The sequence below is a fragment of the Monodelphis domestica genome, chromosome 6 (genome assembly GCF_027887165.1).
Source record: "Monodelphis domestica isolate mMonDom1 chromosome 6, mMonDom1.pri, whole genome shotgun sequence".
NCBI lineage: Eukaryota > Metazoa > Chordata > Mammalia > Didelphimorphia > Didelphidae > Monodelphis > Monodelphis domestica.
This window is the reverse complement of record NC_077232.1, coordinates 62,348,198-62,371,502: the sequence shown is the minus strand read 5'-3', so window position 1 is coordinate 62,371,502 and position 23,305 is coordinate 62,348,198. Positions and strand designations below refer to the sequence as shown.

General features: G+C 36.3%; 1 protein-coding gene across 6 annotated transcripts in view; it reads right to left on the bottom strand.

Annotated features, from left to right (window-relative positions):
• The window catches only part of SBF2 (SET binding factor 2), a 522,987-nt gene that overhangs the window by 222,740 nt on the left and 276,942 nt on the right, over nucleotides 1-23,305 (bottom strand). For 3 of the 6 annotated variants that reach the window (XM_056802096.1, XM_056802098.1, XM_056802100.1), the window contains 8 exons: nucleotides 12,863-12,995; nucleotides 12,507-12,615; nucleotides 11,074-11,190; nucleotides 10,705-10,818; nucleotides 7,545-7,622; nucleotides 6,669-6,782; nucleotides 4,751-4,879; nucleotides 1,384-1,482 (listed from right to left, as the gene is read on the bottom strand). In XM_056802096.1, coding sequence (XP_056658074.1) covers nucleotides 1,384-1,482; nucleotides 4,751-4,879; nucleotides 6,669-6,782; nucleotides 7,545-7,622; nucleotides 10,705-10,818; nucleotides 11,074-11,190; nucleotides 12,507-12,615; nucleotides 12,863-12,995 — 893 coding nt within the window. The remainder of the gene's footprint in view (nucleotides 1-1,383; nucleotides 1,483-4,750; nucleotides 4,880-6,668; nucleotides 6,783-7,544; nucleotides 7,623-10,704; nucleotides 10,819-11,073; nucleotides 11,191-12,506; nucleotides 12,616-12,862; nucleotides 12,996-23,305) is intronic. The other 3 variants (XM_056802099.1, XM_007497085.3, XM_056802101.1) reach the window with 1 other exon arrangement.

Below are 23,305 nucleotides of genomic sequence, written 5' to 3'. Positions count from 1 at the left end.
TGGGTGGCTGCCCCTAATCCATCATCTTGACTACATCCCCCTCATCTGTTTAGTTTTAGCTATTTTTCCCTTCATATATCTCTGGGGGAGATATAGGGAAGTACACATTGGCAAACATAAATGATATTAAAATAAGACAACAATAAAGAATTAAAATGTATCATATTTTTAAAAAAAGAAAAAATGAAATTAAAAAGATTAAACATATTTGCATCATTTATCTAAAACCTGAATCATGCTGGAAACTGTAACCGCCGCCCCCCCCCCTTTTAAGTGCGTATTTAATTAATTAATTTAGAATATTTTTCCATGGTTACATGATACCCCCCTTCCCGTAGCCAATGAGCAATTGTGATCCCTTTTAACTAAGTATGTTTTATGATTAGCCCTGACTAGATCCCAGACACCATACATCTAAAACAGCTTGAGAAACTCTCCCGTTCGTCCCTTTTCTCTTATTTATATTTTATTGTATTTCTTCCTAGAAACCCTGGCACATATCTATATTGGAACCCTAAATGGCAATCAACTGAAAGATTTTCACCATGCTGACATTGAAATTCTGAGAATACAATTCTCATCATGTTAAATGTCATATATATCTTTGAAATTCAGATGGTAGGACTACAGTAGAAGCTGTTGTAATAAAATTGTTATGCTGAAAAGCCTGTATTTTGTATAGTATCCCCTAAAATTAAGGAGCTATACTAAAACTAGAAGATCCAAAGAATCACAATAGCTAAATTCAAGACTATAGTAGTGTGTCAAATGGACATTTATTCACAAAATGGTAATCATTAGTTGGTTTAATAAGCCACTGTATATCTATATCGCATAGCAGTTAATTCACTTAGGAATTCTTGAGGTAGATATAAGGCAGCCCAAACTTGAAAGGAGTTAAACTATATGCTGGAGGGAGGGCATGGCAAAAGGCATTTATCATGCAGACAGGACAATGTAAGAAATACCAAAAATAGCAAGAAAAGAAAGAAAACTAAGTCTATCTTAATGTGGTTCTGGCTCCAAAACGAGTTTGATATGCATGTAATGTACATACTCAATACTCTCTTAGGAAGAGAAAAAAACACAGATCAAATCCATGTAAGAACAATAAAGACAAAGGCCAAATGAAAGGGTTTTAACTAGGAGTTTTCATAATGCTGTGATTGACAAGAAAATGAGCCTAAAAAATGTGAGCTATTTTAGTGTAGGTTGTGGAGTACCATCTGTAAAACCATGCAATTTATAGTCCCAAAGGTTTAAACCAGAGCAAAAAGATTATCACCAGAAGGAGGTTGCTTTTCAATTTTGCAGACAATAAATCACCTCATTTGGAACTGTTAACATTCCTGACTTGACTAAATCGACATGAATATAACTTACATTTTTGAAGAGCTGCTCTGCAAGTTCTCTGATGTGCTTTATCATTTTCAGAGGGTTACTTTCTTCAACTTTAATTCGCTCCACTTCAAAGGCGACCAGCTAAGGAAATAAAAACCAATGACCCACTTTCTACGCACAGCATCTATTTGCTACTTTATTAAAACACATAAAAATCTCATGTTATTTACAAATTTAAATGCATGCATAAAACTATGAGGCTAAGAACCTCACTCCCCACCCCTTTTGAATTGTGGCTGTTTTTCAAGATTTAATCATGAATAGAGTGCCATGGTCTTTCTCTAATGATTTAAGGTATTATTTCCTATTAGAAATATTTTTGGGGTTCATAGGAGCCTGTCAATTCCTAAGTTGATAAAACAGGTAAAATTTAGAATTTTAGAAGGTCCAAACATTTCCCCAATATATGAACCCACAAAATCTTCCAGAAGAAAGTATAAGGCCTATTATAATTCTGGTCTTTTCTCCTCTGAACAATGGCTATTCAATTAAAAATTCACTCTGTACCTATTTGAGAAGCTTGTTTTCAGTCTCCTCAGTCGGTAAACATCCTTCCTTCCTATTAACTTTCATAAAACTTCAGCACTTGAACAATTTTGACCTCTACTTCATATTAATATATCACATTATTTGTATGCACATCTTATTTCCTCTCCACTAAATGTAAACTGTTTAAAGAAAGAGCCTTACTGCAGAATGTGTATGTAACAGGTATATAACAGATATTGGCTGTATCTAAGACAATATTCCTGCCCTACAAGTAGTTTACCATTATACTGAAGAGGGACATATACTGCCCAGGGACAACAGGGTCTCTCTCCCTTCCTTCTTCAGCTTTCTCAGGGTTCAGAAGGACATCAACAAACAGAAGTGGGCAAAGATTACAGTCCATCTACCATGCCACCTAAGGCATGAGGACTGTGGGTTGCTAATCCCTGCTTTTAGATGATGAGAACAAGATGGTCTTGGCAGCAGTCTAGATAGCAAATCATCTCACAAATGAACATTTTTATGAAGTTCAAATAAAATTAGCAGAAGGGTAAACTACTTTATCATTCTGATTTGGTCAGAACTGTGTCACTTGTGACACTGAATGTGTCAATTGGCATGACTAGTTTTTTCTTTCTTTCTTCTTTCTTTCTTTCTTTCTTTCTTTCTTTCTTTCTTTCTTTCTTTCTTTCTTTCTTTCTTTCTTTCTTTCTTTCTTTCTTTCTTTCTTTCTTTCTTTCTTTCTTTCTTTCTTTCTTTCTTTCTTTCTTTCTTTCTTTCTTTCTTTCTTTCTTTCTTTCTTTCTTTCTTTCTTTCCTCACCTTCTGTCTTAGAATCAATACTGTGTATTGGTTCCAAGGCAGAAGAGTGGTAAGGGCTAGGCAATGGGGGACAAGTGACTTGCCCAGGGTCACCCAGCTGGGAAGTGTCTGAGGCCAGATTTGAACCCAGGACCTCCCATCTCTAGGCTTGGCTCTCAATCCACTGAGCTACCCAGCTGCCCCTGGCATAACTAGTTTTACAAGTAACAATTGCCAGCCAGCATAGTGAACACACCATTCCTCAGTGTCAAGTACTGTGCTAGATACTGGGAAGATATGAAAAGAGTCATTGAAATAATGCCTGCCTTAAGAGGTTCTGTCTATCTCAAACAGGGCCTACACTAAGCCCTCTGATGGAGCTACTCCTTTTGCTAAAGAAGGACCAGAGCCTCCCAGAGCCATGCAACTGGGACAGTCATGGACCTTGAATCCATGTCATGTGAAGACTAGTTGATGGAACTGGGAATGTTTATGGTGGAGAAGAGAAGCTTTGGGGAGAGCCACAGGAGCTGTGTTGGTCTTAGGATCATGGTTCCAGAATGGGGAAGGACCCATTGTCTGACCCCATCCTTTTAGCAGGAAGCTAAAGTCTAGGGAAATTAAGTGACGTGCCCATGGACACATGAACAGCAAGGGTCAGGGATAGATCTGAGCCTGATGCAGAGCTTTCCCTTGGACCATACATGACAAATGGAAGTCATGGGGATACATTCATAGGCTCTGTGCTAAAAAGTCACTTGTGAACCCCAAGAGCTCCCATGAAGAGAAGGGTGCTGCCTTGGGAGGTGGGGGGCTTCTCCTCCTGACTCTTCAAGGGAAGATAGGCTGACCACTCGTCCCATGCCGGTGGCTGAGTTTTTCCCAGCTCTAAAGCTGAGATTCTCATCTCTCTCTTTCTATAAACCAATCTGAAGAATCCACCTACGGTACGGAATCTGCTCTCTGGAATTTCTAATCTAGCAGGGATCCTGATGTCAAAAGATGTTCTGATGATACGCTTGGGCTGTCACATGCTACCTCTTAAGAGATAAACTCAGAGTCTGAGAATGGATGTATCCTTTCATTTAGGAATCTGCACTAGTAATCAAGGAGTGAGCTTGACAGGAAAGAGCTCAATACATTGTGGCTATTATTGACCAAGAAACAAGGACCTCTAGCAGATAAGACTAAGTTCTAGCACTGACCACTTAGGAGACTCTACTTTGAAATTTGTTGATTATATAACAAGTCATAATTTCACTCCAATGAAGTAGATAAAGTTATCATTTTATTTTGATTTTCTAAATCAAAAGTTCCATTCATGCATTAAAATGACTAAAATTTACAAGAAAATTATGGAAAAATAATTTTAAAAATAGTTATTTTCATGAAATATCTTTAGTCCCAGTGATATGTATATTACTGCTCCTAATTCATACCTCAAGTACTAAATATTCATGTAAACTCCCCAGAAAATTAAAATGGAAAATAAATTAAATTATGCTCCAAATACATAGTAAAAACTACTCAGGGTCTATAATTTTATTTTTTTTCCAGATCTGTGATTTCATCAGTATAGGAAACTACCTCTAGCAATGCAGCTAGGCAGCCACTCTGCACTTAATGGTCTGAAGAGAGGCTTAGGGATCTGCTCACACAGCAGGTAGGTGTCAAGTTGGGACTTTAACCTGGAGTTTCCCAGCTGAGGCAGCTTTATAATCATTGTGCTATAGACTTCTTTCCTTATCAATTATTTTGATTGGCTTCAAATTTTTAGAAAAAAAATCCCTTTCATTTTCACCCATTATGCTTATTCTGTAGAAAATATCGCAGTTTAGATCAGGGGCTCTTATCCTTTCTTGTATCACAGATTGCTTTGGAAGTCCAGTGAGACCTATGAACCCCATCTCAGAAGGAAATGCTGCATTTCCATTAGAGATTAGTGAAAATAATCATGCATTTTTCCATCTAAGGTCATGTACCCTCTCAGATCTATTCCCCTTCCCCTCAGGTAATGTGTGGATGCCAGGTTAAGAACCCTTGCTCTAGATAATTCATACCTCATCAAAGAGATCACAGGATCTGTATGGAGGCCCTCTGTCAGACACGAAGCCTGCAAATGCCATTCCATTTAGCACCTTAGTGAGGAAATCATTCTCAACCAAACCACGCTGTCCCAAGAAAGCTGTCTGTAGGAGTAGAAAATATGAAAGGGAGAGTCCAATGAATAACTTTCTAAGGTACACATGGACAAAATAAAAATATAAAATAAAGCACAAAAATGTCGAATCTTTTCAACTTATGAGGAAGCACTATCATTTTAAATAGCATTTGGCAGGGTGCTCTACATTTTTATGTTTTATTACCTGAAATGCTGTTTAGAAGGCAAGACAGTATTATGGAAGAGCACTAGACTTTGAGAACCTGGCCCAGTCACTTACAAACTATGTGATTACAGGCAAGTCCTTTCCTAAGACACAGTCTCCACCAATTGTCACTCACGAGGTGACCAGCTAAGCTCCCTGAGGGAGAGATGGGAGGCAGCAGGCTCCAGGTGAGTCAAACCACTCCCAGCCCCATCACCACCACGATCACTATCTCCCCTCAGCCCCTGATGGAGATAGCACGGAAACCACCCAAAAGCTTTGGGAACAGCCAGGCTTCCAGCCCAGTGTTCTCAGCCACCATCCTGGGCCACAGCCCTGGAGTGATGCAGCTTGGCCACAGCTCTTGCAGGGGCTGCAGCAGCAGTCACTGATAACCTTAAAAAGAACGTCCTTGCCACCAAAATCCTTGACAGCATCAAATGGCTCGCCTTCAGAAACTGATGATTTTGTCAGTAGAAATGTCACAAAAGAGGCATTACCATCTGCTTTGACACTTGGCCCTAGGGTCTATGGGGCCTTACCATCTAACCTGCCTCCAAATGCTTCATAAATGTCTCCTCCAGAATTTAAGCTACTTGAGCAAAGGGAATGTCTGACCTTTCTATCCTTATCCCCAGCACTTAGCACAACACTTTCCACATAGTAAAGCGCCATAAATTCTTCATTCAGTTATTCTGCAAAATGGGGATCATACCATCAGAGCCATTCCCTTGCAGGTTTGTTGTAAGGATCCAAGCAGATCGAGGGTGGGATGGCTAACGTAGTAGTGCTCAAGCACACAGAGTTCTTTTTTTTTTTTTAAACCCTTACCTTCTGTCTTGGAGTCAATATTGTGTATTGGCTCCAAGGCAGAAGAGTGGTAAGGGCTAGGCAATGGGGGTCAAGTGACTTGCCCAGGGTCACACAGCTGGGAAGTGTCTGAGGTCATATTTGAACCTAGGACCTCCCATCTCTAGGACTGGCTCTCAATCCACTGAGCTACCCAGCTGCCCCCAAGCACACAGAGTTCTTAAGAGTAAAACGCTTTACTGGCACTAAAATGCTATAGAAACGGGAGCTAGGATTATTTGAAATAAAAGGCCAAATAAAAAATGCTCATCATGTGATTAGTAATGTAAATATGCTTATTAAAAGTTAGGTCTGATGAAATCCATGAAAAGCAGGTAATTCCTGTTCATTTTAGAGGTCTGGCAACTTTTTAGACTGCATGGGCAGAGATGATTTTACTTTGATTGTGGCAAAAGGCCGTTGAAAGTATCCAATGGGACAAAGGATATAGATATTTCATAAAAGATAATGGCTGTGTAAATGTCAATGACCATTTTCAGGGTTAATGTTACTGTCCAATTCACTTGTTCTACAAAGAAGAAACTGAGGTCCAGAAAGACTTGACCAAGATCACCTAATCAGCCAATGGCACAACTATGAGAATAGAAGTCCATTTGCTTTGTGGTCAAAGATTCTTCCCGCTACACTGTACTGCTTGTTTCTTTAGGGAACTCACATTAATTGTCCCCTAGTACTAGGTTTAAAAGGGGAACAAGTCATTCTCTTTTCACAGGCTGAAAGGATGGTTTTTGTTCTTAGCTACCTTGTGAAAGTGTATGACTGGCTCTGCATGGATCCTGATAAGCTGCAGACAAGATCTATAACCTTGGAATAGCTGCGCAAATAATCTAAGGAAAACTGCCCGCACTTCTTTATCCTGAAAATAAGAAGAGAGAAATGTTAGGCTTTATTGAAACAACAATAAAAGCCACAGAATCAATGTGTGGGAAGGGACATAAGAATCATTTAGTTTACATATGTAAGAATCCCCATGTAGCAGCCCTGAGAGTCTCTGCTCAACACTTCTAAGATGACAACTCCTAGCCTGCAGAAGTGGCCCCTCTTTCCATCCTGGTTCTCTGTGCCTTCCACCCTAGCTCTGCCCTTGATCAGAAGTTCCAAAATTCTTCTCTAGCCTGTGGGTGGATATGCTTCAAGAAAGAACTTCAACTTCTATTCAACAACACTAAAAATGTGCAATCTTAAATTAATTATAGAAACCCAAAGATATATTAGATCTAAAAATCTAAGAATTCTATTAAAGTTCCTTGGTAAAATGACTAACTTTATTTAGTAAAGTGATGACCAGGACTTCTTTTGGTAAATTACAGTTTCATAATCATGGGAATTTTAGAACTAGCATAGATTTTAGACATTTATCTAGATAAAGCAATTGAGACTTAAAAATAACAAGCTCAAAGTCACAGTCCTACCCCTTGTTCCTCTTAAAGCCAGTAGTGAGGACTTCTGACTCCTAGGCTGGTGCATTTTCTTTTAGCTGCCTTGTGAGAGGACTCTATGATATTTATCTGACTAAAATTAAAGGAGCTGAGATCTCAATTCCGTAAATATTTTCAAGATAAAAGTTTATCTTTAAAACAAATATTACAAAAAAATCAAAACTAAATTATAAACTTACCAGCATTTTTGAGTGGGATAGAGCCGTCCGTGGTGGGGGGAATGCATAATCTGCTACTTCCAGATCTGGGTGTAAAATCTGTAAGTAAAAATATTTTATCAAACAAAATGTTCTGAAACTTTGGAAATGCATCCCTGTATATAGAGAAAATGATAAAAATCTGTCAACAGGCACATCTTGCTATCAGAGAAGTCTTCAAATTTAATAAGAGCCCAGTCATTCTCTTCAATGACTCCCACAAAATCTTTGCCTGTTTAGTCACAATGCCTGCTTCAGAAACTGAAGTAATTAGCAAAGATGATACAGGAAGATATCAATTTGACAGGCAGGGTAAATGAATAATAAAGCTCTCCCAGCTCTGCTAGGAGGTTCTCATTGCATTTTCCTTATTAAATAAGCAACTAGTTTTTAAATATCATACTTATAACTGAAATCTTATCTATACTTATAGCAATACATCCATACCTTGTTTTACTATGCTTCATAGATATCACATTTCTTATGAATTGAAGGTTTGTGTCAACCACAAGTTGAGCAGTTTGATGAAGGCTCAGGTAATGGCTAGGAATTTTTGGCAATAAATTATTTTTTAATGAAGGCATATATATTTTTTAGACACCATACTATTGTCCACTTAATAGTTGACAGTATAGTGAAAACATGACTTCACTATGTACTGGGAAACCAAAAAATTTGTGTGACTTGCTTTATTGCACTAGTTTGGAACCAAACCCACAATATCTCCAAGGTATGCCTGTTTCTAATTGTGAATTACTCAGTCTAGATGGCTTTTTTTATTATACATTACAACTCTTCCTGTTGAAACATCCTATCACAGAATACAATTTACTTATGAGTAAGAGCTTTTATTAGTGAATACAGTGATGTTTCTCTACTGCTGTTTCCTGGTATGGGAGTAATCTTAGGGCCTTGAAAGCTATACTAGACTGATAAGCAGTACTAGCTTTGAAAGTTTTCAGTAGAATCAGAGTAATGGACTGTAAGTCTGTGGTCTCCAAATAGCTTTCATAAATTCAGAGAAGCTCCTTTCCTTCCAAAAAGTTCTATCTCTGATCACTCTGCCCCACTTTAATTATTTCTTCCTCCCATTCCCCCCAGCAGCAATCCATTCCAAATATATTATACCACAGAGTACCTACTGGGAAGCTGCTTTTTTAAGTTCTCAAGTATCATTTTACATTGTGAAGGCTTTGTGTTTCCAACTAATCTATTTTAAGTCCCTTGGGCCAGAGAAAGTGTGGTGCTTTCCATTTCTTTAATATCTATCTCCTTCTGTGGTATACACGAGCATATTGCTGTATACATTGTAGGCACTGCATAATATTGGCTGGATTAATATATATAACTGTTGAGATAGCTAGTAGCAGAGTGAATAATGTGCTGGGGCTAGAGCCAGGGAGACCTAGCCTCAGAGAGTTACTAGTTATGTTGTCTCTGGGCAAATTATTTAACCTCTGTTTGCCTCAGCTTCCTCAAATGTTAAAATGGGGATAGTAATAGCGCCCACCTCCCTGAATTGTGGTGAAGATCCATTGATATAACAATTGTAAAGCGTTTCATAAACATTAAAGCACTGTGTTAGTAGTAGTTGTTTACTACTGTCATCATTATTATTTTTAAGAGGAAGAGAAAAGGAAGGGGAAGAGCCATGATCTTGCTATAAACTCCCATGTGCTGAATGGAAGGCATACAACTTCACCCCCATTCCTATTATGGATCTAGGATATTCACTTGTAAAATTTCTCTCTTTTTTCAAGCAGATTTTTAAAAACTCATGAAAACAGAGTGGAGAAGGTGGATTTTACAGGTTCAGTATTCTAGGTTGCTATTGCTAACTGGATAAACCCTGGAAGACTGATCTCAGAACAAAGTACTTTCCCTGATGGTGGTTCTGAAGGCAGGAACTTTTACAGAAGAATTAACTATCTAACCCCCGAAGCAGATTTTCTTATATGTTCAACAAATATGAACTTTCATTCTTTTTCAACTGTTTTAGCCAAGTCAAATACCCTCAAAGTAGAAGCATTTTCCAGAACCAGAGGAAGGTATGGAGTAGGGCCAAATGAAGAGACTAACAAGAAGGGAGGAATTTCTAACTAGGTCTTAACAATCTGGGCTTAGATCGCTCTTGAGCCCACTTAACTACCCCTCAGATGCTTGGAGACCTGATTCTGAAGCCCACATGGTGCAGAACAAGTGGCTGTTACTGAGAAATGCAAGAGTTTTAATTCAATGCCTGATTGGACCAATGTTTCAAGATCTTAGAATACTGGGTAATCCAATGAAGGACATGCCATTTAAAGGAAGGAGTTAGAAGTGACATCCATAGACTGGCATTTGACAAATATAGCTAATAAAACTCACAGAGTGCTCAAAGGCTGGCCAAAAAAAGAGATCCACCACCCAGGGTGTCTTGCCAAGCAGTAGGGCAGAGAATACAAAGATAAAAATCAAGCAGGCCTGGCTCTCCTTCCCGGAAGGTGATACTTGCTTGAGGGAGATGACTTGCAACTAATAAGTCAAAGAGGTCATTTTTCTCTAGGTTGGGTAGGGAGGAGGCCCAGGAACTTGGGAGGTCAAGATATTCTTCATAGAGAAGATGATGCTAAAACTGACCTGGGAAGGAAACTAAAATTCTTTGAGGTGAAACAGAAGGAGGACCCAGAGGTATGAAAGATGGCTTAGGTGAAGGCACAGAGACAGGAGATGGGCTGAAACATGAGAGGAACAAAGAGCAAGAAGGCCAGCATGGCTGCGCTACAGTGCTACACTGGCCGGATGTGTTGGGTAAGGCACGTTTACATGTAAGACAGTAAACTCATTGGATTCTCCCAACAGCCCTGCAACATAGATGGGACCATTGTCCTCATTTCACAGATGGGTAAACCAAGGCTGAGCAAGATGACTTGCCTGGATCACAGTAAGTGTCTGAGGCTGAATTTGTGCCTGGATCCCCCAATTCTAGCTGTATCCCCTGTGGCATTCTGTGCCACACAAGACAGGAACTTTTTCATTAATAGTTACTCATCTACTAATGCTCATTCAGAATCTGGGAATCATAGTGTTTCACCTCAATATGCATGTGATGCCAGTACATTCCTGACCATTTGATTTGTACACCATTAAAAATATGACATACCAGAGACAGAGCCATTTGTGTCTGATGCAACAGAGGTTCTGGGAGCAGAGACAGGTGAATACATTCAGGGACTTTAATAGTACCTCCATCCAAATCAGCAATGATTACATCTAACTGGAGAAAACAAAAATAATCCACTGCTGAATTAATCACAAGTTAATGTAAAAACATAAATGCATGGGTTATAAAATTTATTCAACTGGACTTCATTATTCAAAATTATTAATTAATCAGACCAAAGTTGGGTATTTTGTTATTGCTATGCTACAATATAAATGAGATAGAAAAGGAGTCTACCCACTTAAAAAACAGAATTTTCAAGTATTTTAGGTTAACATTAATGAAATAAGTATTATAAAATTTTCTCACACAAGAACTACTCGGGAATTTCACTGTAGCATGGCCAGAACACCAGATTCTTAAGAGCTTGCAATGGAGTCTGGGATTCTTCCAGTTCATCCAAGATAGAAAGATGTAGATACAGTTCTAGAGACAAAATATGTGCACCACTCAATGACTAGCTAGGGTCCTATTGAGCTCTATTGGTGGAGAGAGTCCTCATATTGATGAGATGGTGGATCCAGTAAAATATCAAAGAATAATTTTTATTATTTTTTCTTACACATTCCATTCTGTCAAGATCTTTCTGAATTTCATTACAATTAGTCTTCCTGGTTTTTTGTCATCTGCTTTTATAATTGTGTCATCTACAAACTTAACATGAAGATTATATCCTGGAAGGAAATTTTTCTTAATCAAAGATCCGTCTTGATTCCACTTTCTGTTGCATAGTTTCACAAAGGACTAGTAAGATAAATTTGGTATGAGGGCCTTTTTCCAGTAAAGGAAGTCTTGATGGAACCTTTGCAATCCAGGATAGGAGCAAAAAAGGAGTTTTCTCTTTGCAATCTGTTATTGATGTACCATCTCTGATAATATCACTTGCAAGATTCAATCAAATAGGTATTTCCTAGTTATAGGTAATAGGTAAAATTATGGTTAAAAATGATTTCAAATGAAGACAGGTAAGCCTCATCTCAGGTGGGAGGCAACAAGCATATACAAAGTATTTATTATATGTTAGGGATTGTATTTTGGAATAAATAAGCTTTTAGAGTTGACAAAGTGAATATAACTAGAACCTTAGCCAAGGAACTTCAAATCTGTCCTCTTTGATGGACTTGGTGAAGTTATGATTATTGTTTAAATGTAATAGAGCTAACAAGATATTTATTTTATTATACTACTAATGATAGAGCCAGGAAGTCCTGGGTTCAAGTCTGACTTCAGACACTTCCTAGCTGTGTGACCCAGGGCAAGTCACTTAACCCCCCACTGCCTATCCTTACTGCTCTTCTGCCTTAGAACCAATACATAATATTGATTCTAAGATGAAGGTGAGGGTTTAAAAAATACAATCTTACTAGTCTATGAGAGAAGAAATTACATAAATGAATAGATTTATTTCCAATAGCCCTGTATTCCAGTTGGTGTAAGGCAAACATAGACAGTTATAAGTTCAAGGGGATCTTATCATCCTTTCCTATCATCATCTTTTTTGTTGAGAATTAAACTAACAAGAACATCCTACCATTAGATTAAAGATATCCCTGGACACAAAGAAATATGATATGATTTTTTAATGATGATAGGAATTGTGAATTAGTAATGTGATAGTAATGTGTAATGTAGTGGTGGTGGTAGTAGTAGTAGTAGTAGTGGTAGTAGTGGTAGTGATAGTAGTAGTAGTAGATAGTAATTAGTAATGTGAATTAGTAAAGATAACAAATGTGAATACTTACAAGTTCATGGACTTCAGTACGAAAGACAGAATGAACTCCAATAATGAAAGGTGTTGGGGAACTTAAAACTTCCAATAATTGAGCCGGAAGAATAGGGATATAAGGATAACTAGGAATAATGAAAAAAAAAAAGTTGACTACATTTTTCTTTTTTCATTTTCTATGAATTTTTTCTTTATAATTTCCTCAATATAGCCAAGAATTTGATTAGTGACAGTATTCAAAATTATGAGTCAGTTTGTTGTATAACTTCCACCATCAAACTCATTTATACTATTTAATTGATATCCCTTCATAGACTTGATAGTAAGTCTATAAACTGAGTTAAGTATTAGAGCCAGTTAATCAAATCTCACCTATATTTAAGAGGAAACATTAAAGACTCTAGTGCTCTGCAAGCATCGCTAAGTCTCTGGAAACTGGTGGAGTGAAAGAGAACCTTGTTTTCTGTGAGTACTGCACAGAAGAGGCTGAGGACATTTTGGATTCCTGGAAAGACAAGAACACAATTTTATAAACTGCATATGCATACTTCAAACATGTTATAGTAGAAATAATAGAAACAGAAATGATACACCTTAGAATATCCCAATATTTCAAACACCAAGTCAACTAAGAACAAAGGATTAAAATGACAAGAAGAAGAAATCAGTGTTCTTAGAATCACTGTAGGAAAATATATAGTTCAGCTATAAGTGGAAGAAAGTGGATGAATTTTTTTTGAAAGGTCAGTTTGGTTGGCCTATATCCTTCAAATCAGTAAGACCCATTCTATTCATGTTCTATTTTTACTTTCTTGAATTTAACTTCTACAATCCATTCTTTGTTTTTGAATAGTGATAACTAGTGTTACTAAAAAAGTACATGGAAACAATGAGGCTTCTTTATAGGCTTGGGCTATTCGGAGATCAAATGAGACAGAAGATGTGAGAGGTTTTTTTTGAAATGCCTGCAGTAGTAGTAGTAGTCACAAAAATGAGAAGAGATTAAAAAATGACACTAAGGACAAATGCAAACTAGTCCTTTAAAAAATGGAACTGCTCTCATTAAAAAGTATTTATTGGCTGAAACCTTTCCCTTCCTCACCACCATGAGGTGGGTTCAAGGCTCTCCTTCATGGTATCTTTCTTGGAGCCTTCCTACTGAGCTCTCTTCATGCATTCAATTGCTCACCTGTTCTGATTCATTCTGAATACAGCTGTCAGGTTACAGTATAGATCAGAAAATGTCCTTTTCCTCACACCAAAAACCGTCCAGTGTGGTTTCTTCAATCCTTCCCTACTGCCTTTAAAATAAAAACTAACCAGCCTGCCTCATGCTTTGGCTCACTGCCATGTTGTGGCGGAGGAGCTTGCATAGCTCATCGAAATGATGAGCTACATCATGCAAGGCTACTCAAGATGGGCAGTAGAGTATTCTGAGAAAAGGTGATCCACTGGGGAAGAAAGTGGTGAACTACTCAGTATCTTTGCCAAGAAAACCCCAAGGACAGTATCCTCTGGTCCATGAGATCACGAAGAGTTGTATTCGACTGAATGGCTGAACAAGAAGATGAGCCTATAAATCACAAATAAACCAACCAATCAATGAATAAAATGTTTTTATAACTAATTGGGAGTATAAGTCATAAATAAATGAACCAACCAACTAATCAGTTAATTATTTTAAGCAATTAAAAAAAGAGATTCTGAGCTGTTTCAGAGCTGATATGAATTATAGAGAGGCTCATTCTTGCGAATGATCAGTACAGTAAATACTCTTCATTGAAGGAAAATAGTGTGAGGTTATCACAAAAAGAAAGACACATTTATTAAGTGTATACTGTGTGCCAAGCTTCATGCTAAGTGTTTTACAAATATTATCTTATTTGATCCTTGAGTGCTATTCATGAGCTTCATTCTACAGTTGTGGAAACAAAGGCAGATAGTCCAAGTGACCAGGGATCATAGCTTGAAGTCTCAGAAGCTGTATTCAAACAGTTCTTCCTGACCTTAGTCCTGGAGCCTCTCTACTGTACCACCTGCTCTGAGCAAAATAAAATAAAACTAGTCATGCTAGCATTCAAGGCTTTGAACATTCCCATTATTCTCTTTTACACTCTTTGATGCTCCAACCAAATCTGGATGTGCCCTGAACATCCCATATTTTTTGCCTTTTTGTAGGCTGTGTCCTCTGTCTGCAATGATATTCTGCTCTTCGCTCTCTTATGCCATATAACCTAACCCCTATCTCAAAGCCCAGCTCAAATGCTCTTATCTACCAAGTCTCTTCCCAACTGAAATAATTCTCAAAGCACTATGACCTCTTAGGATTATAAATCTATGGCTTCAGAGAGAGGACCTGAATTCTGGACATCTGACTTCACAACCAGAACTCCTACTAAAACACCAACTCATGCTGTGGAAAACAACATTCCCAAGCTACTGCTACAGTAGTTATTAATGCGTCTTATCTCTTATTGAACTACAGGATCTGAGAGAACAAATGTCTTTTTGCTCACATGTGTTCAGTTCAAGAGCCACTGCATGTAGGCCCCCCACTAATAAATATTTATTCAATGAATGAAAGTATTGATTAGTTAGTACACAAAAGGTATAGCTAAAAGTAAGATACTGTACCTGACCATTACTCAAAGAGAGAGAGAAGTAATTAACTTTAATGCTATAATACACAGCAACCTTGCCCTCTCCCCAGCAGGTTGTTCTTAAATTTTTATAAACCAAATGTTATTTCTGTGATAAAAGTATTTTGACTTTTTAATTAAAGTTTTTTTTTTCTTTCTGTTATGATGGTCTGGTTACAGGCCTGCACTTGTAAAAGTCTTTTAAAAAAGTTTTTGATGATGTCTTTTGCTTTTTACATCATCATAATTTTCTCCAGGTTCCCTCTCTGAAAAGGGAACATCCTTTTGTATCTTTTCTTTCCAATTTTATAGCAGTAACTTTTGAGGTTTTTTTTGTGGGGCATGTGATTTCTCTTTCCATTCGCATTGTTATAGTCAATGTACATATTTTTTCTTGACTTTGTTCACTTCAATAAGCATCAGTACCATGTGATTTGGAACATTCTTTTGTGTAGTTGTGAATACTTTGCAATTTTTCATTTGATGTTTAAATTCTTTGACCACTTATCTATTGGAGAATTGAGATTAATTATGTACATATAATTGCTCCTGTAGCTTTGACATTAAACCCTTATTAGAGAAATGTGATACAAAGATTTTTCTCCCATTTGATTACTTCACTTCTTATCCTAGAGGCATTATTTTTGTCTCTGCAAAAACTTTTCAGTTTTGAATAATCAGTTATCTATTTTATCTTTTGTAGTTGCCTCTATCCCTTATTTGGTTAAGGTACATACATCTCCTACTTATAACTACAAGAGGTATATAGTTTAACTCTTTTCTCATTTTTAATATTATTAAATGGTCACATGCCCATTTAGAAAGTATTGTAGAATATTTTATAAAGTAATGGTCTGAATCTAATTTCTGCTGGACTACTTTCCAGGTTTCTCAGCAACTTTTATCAAATAACATTATTTCCCCAAGTTATTTCTTTTTTCTGCTAAATTGAGGTACATTGTTTCTGATTCTTCCTTATTTATTCTGTTCCACAGAGCTACCAATCTATTTGTGTAGCAATACCAGAGGCTTTGATGATTGCTGCTTTATAATATAGTTTGAGGACTGGGAATGCTATCCCCTTTTATCTCTAACTCTTTCATTCTCTTTCACATCCTAGATCTCCCCCCCCCCCCAATGAACTGTGTTATTATTTGATAAAATTCTACAAAACATCCTATTGATAATCTGATTGATATAGCATTAAAACTGTAAATTAACTTTGATAACATTGTCATTTTCATTTTAGTGCTATAGCAGATTATAAGCATTTGATATTATTATTCCAGTTAAATTGTTCTTTAATTTCTTTAAAGATTCATTTGTAATGAAATCTATACAGATCTTTTGTGTGCTTTGGTAGTCTTGATCCCCAGATATTTTATTCATTTCTTTGTTATTTGGAATGGGATTTCCTTTTCTATTACTGTCTCTTGGATTTTATTATTATCATATATTAGAAAAACAAATAATTTTTAAAGATTTATTTTGTGGTCTGCAGCCTTGAAACAATTTATTGTCTTGATTAGTACCTTTGCTAATTCCCTAGAATATTTCTAAGAATACCATCTTATTAGTAGCAAACAGGAATAGTTTTACCTGCTCTTTATCTCCATTTATGCCTTTGGTTTCTTTCTCTTGTTTTATTGTGGTTGAGGGCATTTGCATAACTAAGTTGAATAAATGCAGAGAGAGGGTGCATCCTTGCTTTATTCTGTTTTAAGCCATTAAGGAACATTGTGTTGAGGTTCCATTGTCTCCTCAAAATCCACAGGGACCTCTACCTCACTGCATGCAATGCTTGCTTTTGGATATATATATATATATATTTTTTTTGTGACATTAAAAAAGATCCTTCTTTGATCATATTTTGTACAGTTTTTTTTTAGCATAAATGAATGTTGTACTTCATTAAAATTTTTTTCTTTTTCTGTATATATTTTTCCCTCATGCCTTCTGCCTTAAAATTGATAATAAATATCAGTTTCATGGAAGAAGAGCAGAAATGGTAAGGCAGTTGGTGTAAAATGACTTGCCTAGGGTCGCACAAGGCTTCCCCCCCCCCCCATTAGCTATGTTAAAAAAAATTTTTTTTTAATCTGACACCGTGTTTTTGTGTTCAGAAGTTCTGGGAAGTTTTCTTGTATTATTTTTTGCATTGTGGTATTCAGGTTTTTTGTTTTGGGTTCCAGGAAACCTATAATCCTTAATTTGTCCCTATATAGTCTATCTTGGAGATCATTATGTTTAGCTTTCTTTTAATGTAATTTAGCAAGGTTTGTGCAGTGGTCTCTCTGAGTATCCAAGGTCTCTCTGCCCAGATATGATGACCCAGTTGGATAAGGAAATGAGAAACACTGTGCATTCAACCCACACATGCAGGTATCACACACAGTGATCTGCCATAGTGCCATGGTTCATTTATTATATCAGTTTTCAGGTACATATACAAAATCAATTCTTTATGTATGTGACATTCTACATTTTGATTGGATATTATCAAATCACCTAAACAACACTCGTGTGATGTTACTACAACAAAGAATTCCATGCTCATTTACTGCGTTTCTATAACACTCTGTGATAGACAAGATTCATGTGAATAAAGCCATTTATAGGTTAGTACCCCTTGACCTGCTAAGAGGATCATTGTGCTTTTGGTCAATTTTCACTATCAATCACAATTGCTTGGGAGATGAATAACAAAACATCTTCCTGTCTAGGTGTGAGGTCTTAAAGCAGACCAGTTTTCGGGTTTTCCTCAATTTACAAGTTCTGTTTTTCTTGTGTTACTCTGAAGTGCCTAGCAATGCTGCTAGCTTCTGTTCATCAACAAATTCATTGGAGTGTGATAACTGTAGGGAAAGATTTATTATGGTGCTCAAGCATTTGGCCAGTGTTTATTGTAAATCCTTGGAGCATATCTTGTGCTTGAGAAAGGAGGGGTTATGTGCAATAATCTTTGGGCTTTAATTCTGTAATTGCAATCTTTTTGGGGTACTAATCTAGGGGGATTAAAGTGGGGTATGTATTTATTGATCCTATAAGTATTTGCTCTCATATTATTTCTCCTGTTTTGGGGAAGAGACTAGTAATCATAGCAAATCCATTAGTAGGGGAAGTTGGGGAGAGAAGTCACAGAGGGGGATCCATGGGGGCCTCAATTTATGGGGGCTGCAGCAGCCCTCATTTCCTCAGACTGTGACCTTGTCAGCCAGTCAGGGTATGATGGCCTCCCACAGTAATTGCTTTTTTTTTTCCTTTGAGACTTTGCCTTCAGCAAATTTACATTTACAATCATTTATCCTCTATCTTCTCTGGTGAGCCTTGCCATTGTGAATTCAAATTTCTTTTCTGCTAATCATCTCTGTGAAGGACATATATGTTAGATCTAGAGTTAGTTGGTTTGGCTGTATAATTCTTTTTCCCTCTGAAAACCAAACCAAACAAAAAAGTCTTTGTTAGAAATGATGCATTACTGGGTAGGGGAGGAAAAAGAACATTAAAAAAATTAATGTAAAAACAAAATAAATAAGTAAAAATTAAAATAAAAAAATTAAACTAAAGCATGTTTCCACTTAAAAAAACTGTAATTGTAAAAAGGCAATTTGAATTGGATGATCTACAGTGGCCACATTCTACATCACTAATGGATGATGATGTTTCTTGATGGTATCATTAAAGAAAACAACTCATTACAAGTTGCTTACAGCTTACTAGAACATTGAAGTGTTTAACTGATTGTAAAATAAGAGCATATTTTGGATGCTTCTGAAATGTCAAAGTACATTGATAAGCAATTAAGATAATTTTGGGAGCAGGAAAACAATTTTAGAAAGTTATTTCAACTTCTGATTCAACACAGAATACCTCAGTTAGTGAATCCTTAAAGGGAAGCTCTATACATACAGTTTGTTATATTTTTAAGGTGGGATTTGATAGTTAAGGTCAAGTAAAAGAATATTTTTCTTTCTTCTTGGCCTTCTGATATCAGCCCTTGAGTCCCTCCATAATCAAGTTACAGCCTAGACTAATTCTGCCCTTCCCTTGAACTACTGAACTCTGGTCCTTATTTTGATCATATAGTATCCATGTCTTTGGTACACACTCCATTTCAGAGGTGATGTAGAAGAGCAGAAAGTTTACTGTCACAGGAGCCAAAAGGACCCGGTTCAGATCCCACCTTTTGATGCTTATTATCTTTGTGACCTTGGGCAAGTTCTCCATCCTCTAAGGACTCAGTTTCCATATGAGTAAAATGAAAGCGTTTGACTCTGAAGTCCTTTCCAGGATTGAATTTATGATCCTTTGAGCCCAAGTTTGGATTTTTTAGATGCTGGTCTAAGTCAATGGCAGTGACAAAAGAAACAGTAAAGCTAAAGAAATGCAGAAGCAACTGAGATGGTATCTACAGCAAGGAATATGGAAATGGCATCTTCCAAAGATGTAATAGTGGTAATAGTGGGAAGGGGAATTGCTCAAGTAGTACACTAGTGGGGACTAGCTGAAGACTTTGTCTTCCATTCTTGGAAGGGGTCCCCTCTCTACTTCTATCAGAATTTCTGTCTTACTTATTCAGCTCATACCTTCTGCAGGAGGCTTTTCCTCTCCAATTAGAGAAACTGAATTGGAATGGAATCTTCTGAGTACTTTCCACAATGGAGTACTTCAGCAAAAACTAATGCTACGGTAAAGCTTGCTTCAGTACCCAAAGGAAAAGAGCTGGAATTTGAAGCTGTCAAAAAATAATCATAGACATGGTTGTCCTAGAAAATCAAATTTCCCATTTCCTTCTCCTGAGGCACAAACTATGTTCTGATTTCTTATGGTTCCGAAACTCTCCAACTATCTTTACTATATATAAGAGAGAGAAGGGCTGTTTTGTTCTTTAAAAAAAATTATAGTTGCATGTAAAATGAAAGATTAGTGGTAGCAACATTGTAGGAAAAATAGGGGAAAGGGCATTAAAGACCACACATTTGTGGCCTTAGGCATGAGATTCTGGTACTTCAAGTTTATAAAAACAGCTACAACATTCATTTCTCAATAGAGAGGTGATTTAGAAGTTTCTAATCTTAAGACTCTTGAATAGCCATAAACCTATGGTTGTAAGCTGCTCACTCTTCTAATCCAAGAAACAGAATGTTCTTTTTTAAAGATGCTACTTAAGAGAACAATTGTCAGAACCCTTGGTTCTTTCTTCTTGTGTATTTTCAAACTTAACTTTCAGGAACACAGAATCTATTCATTTCTGCTGCAAAAGCTAATCCCACTTCAAAAGTCATTACATAATTTTAATTGGTAGGAACAGGAAGAAGGACTAATGAAAGCAGATAAGGATGGATGTGAATGAAATGGCTCCTTTTCAAAAATACTAAAAATTTATGTGTCCAAATGAAAATATTCTTCTGAATAGTTAGTTATATGGCACCAAAAGAGTTTTTTACAAAATGAGAAATGCAAAGTAAATGGTACATTAAAAAAAATCATCTATACACCCAAATTCAATTCTAATGACAAGAGAACAGAAATGCTAACCTGAGAAAAGAGGATAGCTGAATCTGATTCTGGCTCTGGTCCTGCTCTGTCTCTTAGTAATCCTAGACAGTCATGGTACCCTTCTGTATTTGGATAAAATGGGCAACTTCAAATGACCTCTAAGCTTCCACCCACTTGTAAGATTCTAGGATTCTTTGGTATGTAATACATGGCAATAACTATGAGTCACACAAAGTCTAGTTCCTAAAGGGAAATCTTATAAACACTGAAAATAATCTCTTTGTATTACATTCAAAACCCAAATAATTCCACTAAAATTCACATAGGAAACAATAAGCACTTAAAAAAATTAATGGAGAGGTGAAGGAGATTAACAGGAAATCACCAGGAGAGAAGGCCTTATAAGACCACTGACAGAAACAGAATGATAAAAAATGGAAAAACAAATTCCCTATCACAGCAATCCTTAGAAAGAAGAAAACACCCAAGAGCTGGAATAATGCTATTATCCTGATACCACACACAGGAAAGAAAACTGGTAAGAATAGGGAAGCTGCAGCAGCCTTATCTGCTTCCTGTCCATGGGCCATAAAGTTTTCCCTCAGGTACTGAACTCCTGACCCAGTGTAATATGGGCTTTAAACACAAAAACAAACAAACAAAACAAAAGAACAAGCTGCTGCTGATCCTGTTATTTCAAATGAGCAACCTTGCTCTGGTCTAAGTCGTTGCATTCCAAGAAGGGTCAAAGTAAAACACATGAAGAAAGATTTTATGTGTTTGCCATATAAGAGAGTCAAATTCTTGCACTCTAGCTTCCAAAATATGTCATTGACCAGTTTTTTGTTTTAAAGTAGCATATTAACCCCAAACCTACTAAAGTATATCTACCGTGTTCTTAAAAGTATAAGGTGTGAAAGACAGTGTAGTCAGTGCACTGAGTTTTGTTGTCTTCATAAGGGATACAGCTCTCAGGTCTATAAGATCTTTTTACATACGAAAACAAAAAAGAAAAAATAGTGGAATATAAAGTTATGGGTTTTAATCCCAGCTATGGCACATATACCTGTGTGACTTTGGTCAATTCAGTTAATACATCAAGTCCTCAGGTTCTCTCTCAGCAAATAAATGGTATTAATTATTATGGTCTCTTCCAACTCCAAAATCCAATGAAATTTAAAAATTAACTCATTGCATTTAGTGAAGACTTTAATTAATTAAGACTACATTAAAACTATAAAATCAACAGAATTTCTGTATATTACTGTAAAAAACTAGGAGAAATATACAAAAAGAGAAATTTCACTAAAATATCTATAAGAATGAATAATATATCGGAATGATAATCTAATACACAAAAATTATGCAACTAAAACTACAAAACGCTATAGAAAAAGTTTACTAAATCATCTGAGAGATATTCAATGTTCAGTTTATCATACCAATATGATAAAAGGACAATATTATTTCCTGTAAATTTACATATTGAGCACTTTATCAATTCAATTTCCAAAGGAATACTTTACAGAATGAACTAAAATGATGAAAAAAATCTATATAATGAGAAAATAGGTTAAGAATTCAAGGGGAAAAAAATGAAAAAAGTGGGAATAAAGAATGTCAAGAATAAGGAGTTCTTATGCCCAAAGTTGCTATAAAACTGTATACCCTTTTATCTTGTAGTACCACTACTGGGTCTGTATACAAAAGAAATAATATAAAAAGGGAAATGACATACTGGTACAAACATATTTATAGCTGCTCTTTTTGTTGTGGCAAAGAATTGGAAATTGAGGAGATGTCCATCAGTGGGGGAATGGGTGAACAAACTATGGTACATGTGGTAATGGAATACTATTATGCTATAAGAAATGATAAGCAAGATGATTTCAGAAAAAGCTGGTGGAAAGATCTGTATGAACTGATGCAGGGTGAAATAAGCAGAAGTGGGAGAACATCATACATAGTAATAGCAATATTATATGATGATCAAGTGTGAAAACTTGGTTTTGCTCAGCAATGCAATGATTTGGGGCAATTCTGAAACACTTATGATGAGGAAAGCTATACACCTCCAGAGAAAGAACTGTTGGAGTTGGATGGATGAGGATCAAGTCATACTAGTTTTCACATTAGTGTTTTTATGGTTTTATTTTAGGTTTTGGTTTTGTATGAATGTTGTCTTAAAATAATGACGAATATGGAAGTGTGTACATGTATGGCCCAGATCAAATTGCTTACCATCTCTGGGGGGTGAAGGAAGGAGATGGTGTGGATCTTATAATTTTGGAAAACATATGTTGAAAATTATTATTATATGTAACTGGGAAAATAAAATATCTTTGAATTAAAAAAATAAACACAAGTTGAAAAAAAAAGGATGAGTAGCTCTTAAACTATATTATATTATATAGAAATAATTGTTGATACTATGATATTGACTAGAAAAGAATAGAGAAGAAGTAGGTGAATGGATAATCAAGGCCTATAAATTAGTAAATTTCATGATTATGTTTAGTGGATGAATTCATAACCATACAAGAAAATATGAAAGAAACAGAAAAGTTCTATTACTTAAGAGCCATTCCTCAGTTTTTTGTTTAAAAGTATATCTAATGATTGAACTAGATTTTGAATGTCATGTATCTTCTCCCAATTCTAGGGTTTCAAATAACTT